This window comes from Otolemur garnettii, unplaced genomic scaffold (assembly GCF_000181295.1).
Source record: "Otolemur garnettii isolate 467f Iridium unplaced genomic scaffold, OtoGar3 scaffold00166, whole genome shotgun sequence".
NCBI classification, from domain to species: Eukaryota; Metazoa; Chordata; class Mammalia; order Primates; family Galagidae; genus Otolemur; species Otolemur garnettii.
Window position 1 is genome coordinate 2,407,299 of NW_003852561.1, and position 11,006 is coordinate 2,418,304.

At 42.1% G+C, this 11,006-nt stretch overlaps 1 protein-coding gene across 1 annotated transcript in view; it reads right to left on the minus strand.

Annotated features, from left to right (window-relative positions):
- The window catches only part of MCF2L2 (MCF.2 cell line derived transforming sequence-like 2), a 192,205-nt gene that overhangs the window by 97,609 nt on the left and 83,590 nt on the right, over positions 1-11,006 (minus strand). The window contains exon 13 of the mRNA XM_012811572.2: positions 8,378-8,469. Within this exon, the coding sequence (XP_012667026.2) occupies positions 8,378-8,469 (92 nt within the window). The remainder of the gene's footprint in view (positions 1-8,377; positions 8,470-11,006) is intronic.

Genomic DNA, 11,006 nt, shown 5'->3' on the forward strand with positions numbered 1-11,006 from the left:
ACTCAATACCCCCGTGCATCCATTTCCCTCTGTTTAAAATGAGAGAGATGTATGATTTAGCTAGGAAGTGTCCCTCTGCTTATAATATATAATAGCAAGACAGGAGCTATAGTTTTTGATTTTGAAATCAAAATTTTGATTTTGAAGCTCATCGATAGCTAAAGCACTTTCACAAAAATTTTAAATCACACTTGGTGAACACTCTAGGAAGAAGAAGTCATATTCAAGTCAGAGCTAGGCTTTTATTCAAATCATGCAACTCTTTCAAGTTCCCCAGAATTATAAATATAATACTTTTTAAAAGCAAAACAACAATAGTTTCATGTGAAATCATATCCTGTTTCCTGTAAGTCACCCTGACTTGAGTTACCCCTAGGGAACACCTGAGGAGGGGGCGGCGTCAGCCAGTGCGGTGAAAGGCAACAACTCAGAAACTACCCCTCATGGGACAGCTCCTTTCCCTTTGTGGTCATTTTATCTAAAAAAAATTTTTAAAGGGTGGCAATGAAGGCAGGAAACTGCCTGTTTCCTGTAAGTCACCCTGACTTGAGTTGCTCCTAGGGAACACCTGAGGAGGGGGCGGGGTCTAAAAAAAATTTTTAAAGGGTGGCAATGAAGGCGGGAACCTGCTCTATGCCCAACCTCACCCTCTTCCACCGCAGTTCCTCTCTCCAGTTTCAAAGTAGCCCTGGCCCCCACACAGGCTTTCCCATAGCACCTTGGAAGCACCTTCGGTCTTCTCAACAAACTTTCCCAGTCGAATCATTCTGTCTTCTCTAGGTGTCAAAGAAACAGGTGTTTTCACAATCTGAAAAATAGACTAAGTTCTTAGCCTGAAGGAGTTCTGTAAAAAAATACATTGATTGGGCAGCACCTGTGGCTCAAGGAGTAGAGCGCTGGCCCCATATGCCAAGGGTGGTGGGTTCATCCCCAGCCAAAAAAAAAAAAAAAACACATCGATTTTCATTTCTCTGAAGAATATATAAATCTTTTTTGAAGGTTAAGGTTATATTTTGAAAAGTATAGCTAATTTTCAATCACATATTTAAATTATGTTTTCTTCCCTGACCAGTAAATAGCAACCTTTGGACAAAACCAAATTAGTTTTTGCCTTAAAGTTGAATGGCTTTACTTCATGATTTTAGCAGTGCATAGGAAGCAATTTCAGTTCCCACTCTTGTAAAGCCAAGGTATCTGGTGAGTTACGGTGAAAGTGTTACTTATTATATTATCAGGTTTCTTTAAAAAGAGGAATTATTAGACCTAATTCTGAAATAGAAAAGGTAGGACAGACATTAGGGCCTGTACCACCTTCCTCATTTAATGTATAAAGAGTGATCGCGACGTGTTCAAAGTGAAGCATTTTTTGGTGTCGTAAATTAAATTAAGCATGTCAATTAATTATGAAAATGAGAAATAAAGAGATAAGAATCACTGAATAATTATCATAGTTTTTCTCTAGTAAATGAGATATAGGGGAGGATAGTGGGAAAGAAGGGAAAGAAAGGAAAAGAAAAAAAAAAAAAAAAGGCATTCACCTGTAGCCTCTGCCCGGGGTGGTCTGGAGGGCGGTCTCAGAGTGAAACACACCAGCCTCAGGAATGGGTGGCTGCGTCTTCCCCTTTCTACTGCTGGAACTACTGGGGGTGGGGGCAGAAAGGGGACCTTTACTCTTTTGTGACTCAGTGAATTCTGAAGTGGAGAATAGGAAGAACTTTTGAAGTTCTTTTTGAAGTTGAGACCACGTGGAGAATCTGTCCTGGGAGCGCGTTGCTAGCTGGCTGGTTGGCTCTCTCTGCTCCTTCTCACTGGCTCTTTCTACCTTGTCTTTTCCTATTTTTCATTTCTTTTGTTTGCAAAAGCTACTTAAAGATTCCTTTGCATAACTGGATAGTTGGTCTTTTATTGAAAAAACACAAGTATTTGCAGGAGAGTTAAGGGGCTGGTGTCAAGTGTCCATCGTGCAAACATTGCTGGGAACTAGCTTCTTCGGATTTCTCCCCACCTCTTGTGCTGATGGATCAGCTGCTTTGGGAGGACCTTCTGGGAGGATGGAGAAGAAGAAGGTTTTAGAACATCTCATAGACTGCAGCCCTAGGCATAAGTGTTCCTGAGACTTTGTGGAAAAAGGAACGATTAGAGAAAAATAAGAGAATAGGTCTCAGATGCAAACTTTGCCTATTTCAAAATTTTCCCATAGTTTTTTTTTTAAAATCTAAGATCTTAAATTTTCCAGCTAATACTGCTCGTAATAGTTCAGTTTTCCTACTACCTAAGTTGGCTTTTATGGGCCATACTGATACTCTAAACACTATTTGGAATATTGCTTATGGGGAAAATGTCCTATAAACATTGTTTTAACAAAGATTTGCAGTATCAGAGAGTGAGGACATGTTGTATGGCACCTTTATTCCACTCCCAAACCAAGAAAATGGAAAGCAAGGAAGTGTGCCAAAGACATTGAAAAGAAGCTGCTGAACATCCTGAATCTTCTCACATTGTTTGATTTCATCTGATTTTAACATCAATGAATAAACTTCACTGTAACACTTTTCATGCCTATAAATTTTAACTCATAAATAAAATCATAAACCAGAAAAGTATTTCATTAGGCCAATCTTTGGCTCAGCAAATTTGGTGCCTAATCTACTAAACTAGTTCACAATTTGCATCTGGCCATAGGCCAACAGGTTGACTTGCCTAACATCATTGGAATGGAAAGGGCTGTAGCCTCGGGGGCAGCATTAACCCACTGACAGAAAGGAAGGGTGTAGGTTGCTGCTACAGACCTATGAGACTAACCCAAGCTGGACTCAGCCCTTACTGCTGGCTATTCCTCCTGAGTACTTTATCTAGACCAATAAATTCATCCACGAGGAATCTAACATGGAAACCTCAAAGGCATCTTCAATACTTTCCTTTCCTTCCTTATTAAATCTCTCCCCTGCCTTTCTGCCTCAATCCATTCCTTCATTCATTAAACTTTCTCTGAGTATCTAGTGTGTGTAAGCACTGGGGAGAATATTTGGGTCAATGGGTACGATTTCTACCCATCTCCCTTTTTGCCACTGCCGCTAGGAAGCTATCACTTCTGAAGTCTCTTTAGTCTGTGACAACTGCCCCCAGCCGGTCAGCCTGCCTGGCTTCACCTAACCCATTCTTCACTGTCTAACACACAGGTGCCCTCCTCCTCCTGTCAACAATCCTCAAACAAAACTCTCAGGAACCTGTTTCCATCTACTTTCCCAGAACAGCCTATGCCCCTTCAGACTTTGGAGACTTTAGACCCTTTCCTGTTCACCCTTCCCTGTTCTGCCTACTTTTCAAAGTTGTATTTATTCTTTAAAGTGGAATTCAAATTTCATCTCTTTTAAAAGCTACTCCAATACTCTTACAAGAAACGGCTCTCTCTTCCTCCCCCTAACATAGTATCTTCCCTTTATAGTAGGTATGTCACACTGCTTCATATTACAAATGATTGGAAATATGTTGAACCTTGCAAGCTTCCTGAGTTTTAGGCCTATGATTGAATTGTTTTCATATACTCCATAGTAATGGCATATATGTGTGTGTGTGTGTGTGTGTGTGTGTATAATAAAATTGAATAAGCAGCCCAAATTGGATCCATCAAATATTTTAGTCACATCATTTTTTTATTGGTCAAAAATCAAAACCAACAGCAAGCTTAATGTTATTCTTAATGTTATTCTTTTTTCTTCTTCAGCTCCCTCAGTGAAAATACATTCTCAAGGCTCAATATAATCATGACCTCACTTCCCTAAACTTTAAACTCTGTGATTAGCCCGAGAGATCCATCTTAATGAGTTCTCCCCAGTCCTCGTGGTCTATACACGTAGCTTCCTAGGACATTACAAAGGGTGTTGTCTTTGTCCCACCTGCATCCTTTATTTTTTATTTCATATATTGTCTGGGATTCACTGAAGGTCCAAATTAGGTTACCCTGATTGCGTTTATTAGGTAAAGTCCCTCTTCTCGTTGTGTCCCACCCGAAAGAGGTGTGCCGTGACCCATCTGCATTCTTGTTACCAAATGTGTAAGTTAAAAATCCAAATTCCTGGATCCTACCCTAGACCTCCACAATAAGAATCTCTGGGGGCAGAGCCTGAGAATGTGCATTATTTGTAAGACGCTCAGAGCCTTGGTACATGGGAAACCTTGGTTGGGGGCTCCTTTAAAGATTTGATGAAGTCCCCAAATCTCCTATTACCTCTGACGCTGACTAGACATCTAACTTTGAAATGTGCTCACAGTCCATATAGCTCTCTTGTTAAAAATCAGAAAGACTAAATGACAATTTATGGGACTCAAAGCAGTGAGAAGATAAGGAAATGTAAGTGGCCCCTGAGCCATTATCATTTGGCAAAAATATACATACATGTTTGAGATTAAGAGAATTAAATTAAGGCTTGAATCTGACCTTCTTCCAGCTTCTCTGAGTCTTTCAGACAGACACTCTGTCTATCAGCATGGGATCAAATGATGAACTAAAATTTGCTAAGAACTTGCCACGTGTCAGGCTCGCGCTGCTTTCCACACGTTGCTAATGCAATCTGCCTCCTGTGGAGTGAAGCTTCCCATTTCTCAGAAGAGGGCATTTAGGGCGTAAGAGATTAAGTAAAATGGTAGGCACGTAGATTAACTAAATAATCAGGTGGATAAATTAAGTTATATAAATAAGGAAACTGCTAGGTTCAAATCCCAGCTCTCCCTTTTGCTAGTTACGTGATCCCTGAGGACACTCAATTTCTGAGTCTTGCCAGCACCACTGAAAAATGGGGACATTATCTCCTCACAAGGCATTGCGCCCTGGAAGTGAAATCACGTACACACACCCTGAGACCAGTCCTCCGCTCCCCTCTCCTGTCCCTTTTGGGCATTGCTTCCAAAAAATAATTTGTTTTTTTCAGGGAGCCTATTAGCCCAGGAGCTTGAAAAGGCTCCTGCTACTTCAAATGACTTTGATAGATACTGGGTACCCAGGACCACCATTAGCCCTTCATTTATTCTGTGGGTCCTCATTTAGGAAAAAGAAACCGTCAGCCTCTGTCTTCTTTTCAGCTTTCAGAGAGGGTGTGATGTGAGCAGCCCAGGGGAAAGCAGCTCCCATGAATCTCATTTTCAGTTTCCAGCCTGTGGCGTGAAGAACAGGAAACAGCCGTATCACCACTGCCAACCACCACAGCGAATCTCTTCCCCAGCAGGGCTTTCCCGGTGACGTCAGTGAGCGGAGCACATGGCAACAACCCTGCCAGGTGGTCTCGGGACAGTCCCAACTGCCTTGGTTAGCCTCTCAAGTTCCTGAGAACTGGCACAGCTGGAGGGAAGGTCTTCTCTAACGATGCTCAAACCCCGTCATGATTTTAGGTGTGGTCAGTGAGTATCAGTGACTCTACTCACTATGGACGGTTTGAGTTCACTGCTGTTCTTGAGGGGAAGAAGTGGCATTTATTACAAAGTTCTGAGTCACTTCACTATACTGGCTGTGACTTCATTTCCTCTTCTGAGCTCTAGGCCTGAGGCTGAAGAATGTCAGAACTGCCACTCAGAGTTACACACATGCTCTATCCATCCCACGTCATCTGCCTTGGACAATGGCCACCAGACACGAGCTCCAGTTATTATTAGTGATGTTAGTCAACAGCCTTGTACCCCTTTTTAAAACCCCATGGTTCAGGTGGACACGCGTCTAAGCCTTTTTTCCTAATCTGCCTTTTTAAATTAGTTTTCTTACATATCTTAGAATAACGACTTCCCTGGTTATAATAGCCAACTTGTGAAACATTAAGTGTATTTATTGGTCCTAAAGTCATTTCTAAGTCTAGGACTTGGGGATTTTGTACGTAAATCCACTGCCTGCCTTACTCATGTTCCTCATAACTTTGTGGATTCTGCTTACATTTCTTCTCATAGCCTTGCTCTTTCTAAGCAGAGGTCTGAGCAACCTCTGTTCTGACCCCCCCTCCTCCACCACCAGGACTGTCCACATACATGCTGTTGTGGGAAAAGCCCGACATTGAATATGCAAATGAATCAGCAGTAAGGAAAAACAACCAGAGCACAGAAGGATGATTTTAACACGCACCCGTGCTTGCTTTACTGCACCCGTGCTGTCTGTACACATACTAAGCCCCTGGGGCAGGTGCATCTGCTAGGACGGACTTGGAGTCTGGGTAAAATTCACAGCATGGCAGAAGGAAGAAACCAAAAGTCTGATGGTCAGAGCTTCTTGGATTCTACTCAGCACTTTCCAAGCCACGAGGCTTCTGATCCTGTCCCCACCTCTGCTCCTACATTGTCTGTTTCATTTTTATAACAAATGGAACAATAACACTTGTACTTACTATTCACAATTACTGAAATAAATCATTCAGATTTGGCTTCCTTTATATGAGAATCTTTATGTACATAAAATTCCCATGGCATCTTTACACACAATTTTTTAAAGGACAGGGTCTTGTTCTATTTCCCAAGCTGGCCACAACTTGGAACTCCTGGCCTCAAGTGATCCTCCTGTCTCAGCCTCCCAAGTAGCTAGGACTGCAGGTACATGCCAGCACGCCTGGCTCCACAGCATCTTAACAAAAATGTACAGGTCATAAATATGTTGTCTGAAGATGGGCCAAATATGGGCACCAGTGCACATGACACAATTGTCACCTTCAAAGATGACATTCTCTCAGAAGTCTGGGTTGCAGAAAAGGATAATTTGTTGTTTACTTCTGAAGATGGTTACAATTAAACCTTGTTACCATTATTCAGTGATTCTACAGATGTCATCAGAATCGAGTCAGATGAAGTTTCATTATGTCTACCCAGTTCAAAAAATTGCTACTGATTTCTTTAAATGGCTCATCAAGACAGTAGGAAGGTGCAGACTGCTTCCTAACTCAAGAAGACATGGCAGTGTGATTCTTCCAACCATGAGAGATTGAGAAACAGCAACAGCACATCCTAATCTCCCCAGAATACAGGATAACTAAACAAACTGGCAGAAGAATGCAGTTCTCACTCTCAAGGAAAAGTCTGCTGCAACTCTAGTTCACCCAGTGTTTCTGCCTCCAGAAAGAAAAGCCTATGACTTGCTTTCTGCCTAACTCCTTAAAGGTTGGTGGAGCTCCTATGAGGTCCTCTATTCAGATACATTAGGAATTGATGATGAATCCAAACTGTAGCTGACATCATTTGAGCCCATGGTCAGTAGGCCTCTGGCTTCAGAACCATTCAGCAGCTTGGATATTTAACTGTCAGTGAGGCCGGGGAAGGGGAACTCTGGGGGTTTCTGTGCAGCAACATAAATTTACAACTCATTTTATTGGGTTTCTAAATACAGCGTCACTTGAAAATTATACAGTACTCAGCAATTTTCACATTTTCATCTGGTGCTCAAAAGTTTCAGAAGGTAACTGTTGTTATCTCCATTTTTATAGAGGAGAAACCAAGGTTTAGAGAGGTTGTGTTGTTTAACCACGGGTCTGCCTAATTCCAAAGCCTGTGGGTTTTTTTAAACTTTTATTTGGAAATAATTACAAGAGAGTCACATGAGGTTGTAAAGAAATGGGAAGTCTTATGTGCCCTTTCCCCCACCTCCTCCAGTGTTAACATCTTGCACAATTATAGAGTAATATCAAACCCAAGAAATCCACCTTGGCACAAGCCACAGAGCTGGTTCAGAGTTCACCCGCCATTCAAGCATTACAATGCAAGTCTGTCAACTTTCTTTATACATGAACCACACAGTGTTCAACCAATTTAATTTAATTTAATTTATATATTTATTTATTTTTGAGACAGAGTCTCACTATGTCGACCTCGGTAGAGTGCCACAGCGTCACAGCTCACAGCAACTTCAAATTCTTGGGCTTAAGGGATTCTCTTGCCTCAGCCTCCCAAGTAGCTGAGACTACAGGCACCCGCCACAATGTCCCACTAGTTTTTGGTTGCAATTGTCATTGTTGTTTAGCAGGCCTGGGCTGGGCTCCAACCTGCCACCTTCGGTGTATATGGCTGACACCCTCTCACTGAGCTACAAGCACCAAGCCCCAACCAATTGTAAATAAGAAGTCTGATAATAGAAATGAATAAATAACTTTTCCTTCAATAAAACAATATCTACCAACAATTATACACATGCCCAATTTTCATTTCTAGTTGCAATTAGAGGAAAGAAAAGGAAGAAAAAACAAATCCCCGCAAATTTTAGCTCTAGGGAGCATTAGTCCTCACTGCATGCTTTCATCTTCTGGGAGTGATGAGAGGGACGGAGTAGAGGAACACAATTTGGTGATTTATTGATAATTACAGCAGCAATCTTCTCTTGTGTCAAAAATTTCTATCAGTGAAATTAAGGGGATTTTACCTTGACTTCAGATTTAGTCTCATCACCTTCCTTTTCCAGGGAGCTCAAATCTCTCTCCACGCGAGGTTCCTCAGAGGCTCTGAGAGGAGGAGCTGGAGGGACAAAGAAAACCTGCCTGATTTGGTTATCTGGCTCCAAATTACTACTCAGGGCACTGTGCCTGACTGGGACAAATAGCTGGGCCACGGTGATGGGACTAACAGCTTAACTGAGCTGCAAGGTGATTTCCCAGGTGGCAAATTGGAGATAAAGAAGAGACCTAGAAAACAAAGTCTTCACTGCAGGGACCTGACGCTTGAGCAGAAGGGACAAAAGTCACACGCACCACCACATGCAACATCAAACCACAGCAAATCAGTAAAGATAATGTGTAGAGATGGCAGAGTTTCCATCACGCCCATGGTTAAGGTCTTCCCTGGCTATTACCAATTGCGTGGCTCTTTGATGCACTGCTGCTCTGGCACGCATCATGTGACACTGATGTGACACTGCCCTTGCTGTTGCTCTTGGACCAGAAGACTAAGCTCTAGGTTCAGGCAGTCACGGGTTACCAACGAGACAGGCTCTGTAGGTTTGTTCTTAAGCTGAATTTATATGTAAGTTGGAACAGGGACTTTTACCTGTTACCTGTGATAAACCCCATTCCTAAGTGCAAGTCATACCTAAGTCAGATATTTGTAAATTGGGGACCACCTACACCACATTTTATTGTATATATTTTTCCATTAAAAGGTAATCGGTTTGGGCTTATTATAGAAAATTTGAAAAATACTAAAATCTTAGTTAAGCACTATCGCTTGGTATGTTCTCTTATAGTTTTCTTTAAAATGCTCTCTCGGCCTGTCTTTATACACACATCCGAGCACACACATCATACCGTAATTACATTAGAAGGGGACACCCGTGCCTGCCCTAGAAGGAGTTGTTGCTGATCTGGTGGCATAACAGTTGGGTTCCAGAGCTGATGGAGCCATGTTTACTAATGCATCAGGGGACTGTGTGATACAGTCAGTCAGCTGAGTCAGGAAGGAATTGGCTGTCTTGCTCTTGCTGCTTCTCTCAGTCACTCTATCTCCCTTCTCTCCTTCCCATGGGGTCCTAGGATCCTTGGATATATCCCTTTTTCTGGCTTCATGGTCATTTGGTAGTAACATTAGGACCTAGGGAGGAGAAGCCCTAGTTAGGCCTCAAGCCTTCCTAACCTACTTTACCAAGTACTAGAGTGATGGCTGCAAGGCTAACAGGTAAGTGGTACTTTGAGTTCTTATTTGTCAGTGTCACCACCCCGTGCATTCAGTTCCTTTGGGAAACTCACAGGTGGTGGGTTTGTAGGCTATGGTTAACACTCAGTACCTTTTAGCTATCTTTATAGCCACATGGCATTAAAAAGATTGTTCACATTCCTTATGAATTTCAGGGATGTTCAGTGTTGTACCCAAGGAACCCAGCTAACAAGAGTCAGAGCTGAGATTCCAGTTCTCATCGCTCAAATTTCTCTACTCACCTTCCTTACACTGTGAAATATTTAATGCTTCATTTCTCATCCCACAGACGCATTACTAAGGAATCAGATAAATGAGTTTGAAAATCCTGTCAGTGACTTGCCTGAGTCACACTTAGTAGTTATTCTCTAAAAACAAATGTGCAAGATTCTTCTGAAAATAAGCTACTCTCCCATTGGCCATCTGGTGACTATATGGATATTTGGCAATGAGGCAGACAGCACTTTTCCTAGGATGAGTTCACAAACTTAATTGTCAGACCTCATACGACAACAGCTCTGATGACCATTCCAGAAACAGAGTTCCAAAATTGCTCTGCAGGGTGGATTAGGTGCTGACGTTGGTGCATAGCTCCCCGAGGGGAGGACCTCAAAGGTGACCACAGTGATACTCTGCAAGGAGATGTGTAGCACTTTTTCTAGGATGAGTTCATGAACTTGTCTAACCTCATGTAAATCGTACTCAATGGAGAATTGTCAAAAGACATAATTTTCATATAAGCAAACACTGAAAGAAGTAGCTCACACCAGGTGCCTCAAGCCTATAATCCTAGTACTCTGGGAGGCCAAGGCAGGCGGACTGCTTGAGCTTAGAAGTTCAAGACCAGCCTAAGCAAGAATGAGACCCCTGTCCCTAAAAATAGCTGGGCATTGTGGCAGGTGCCTGTAGTCCCAGCTACTTGGGAGGCTGAGGCAAGAGAATCACTTGAACCCAAGAATTTGAGGTTGCTGTGAGCTATGATGCCATGGCACTCACCCCCAGGGTGATTAAGACTCTGTCTCCAAAAATAAATAAATAAATACATAAATAAAAAACTGCTAACAGAAGTTCTTTATGCTAAAAAGAAATGACACAAGATCGTAATTAAAATCTATAATAAGGAATAAAGAGCCCCAGAAATGGTGAATAAGAGGGTAACTATATAAATATTTCTTTAAAAGACAAATGTTTGTTAAAAGGAAAACTTACCAGAGTGGAGTAACCCACACATTCATAAATGTAATATTTGTGTTAAGAATAACACAGAGGGGCTCGGCACCTATAGCTCAACCGGGTAAGGCGCCAGCCATGTACACCTAAGGTGGCGGGTTCGAATCCCCAGCCCGGACCCGCCAAACAACAATGAC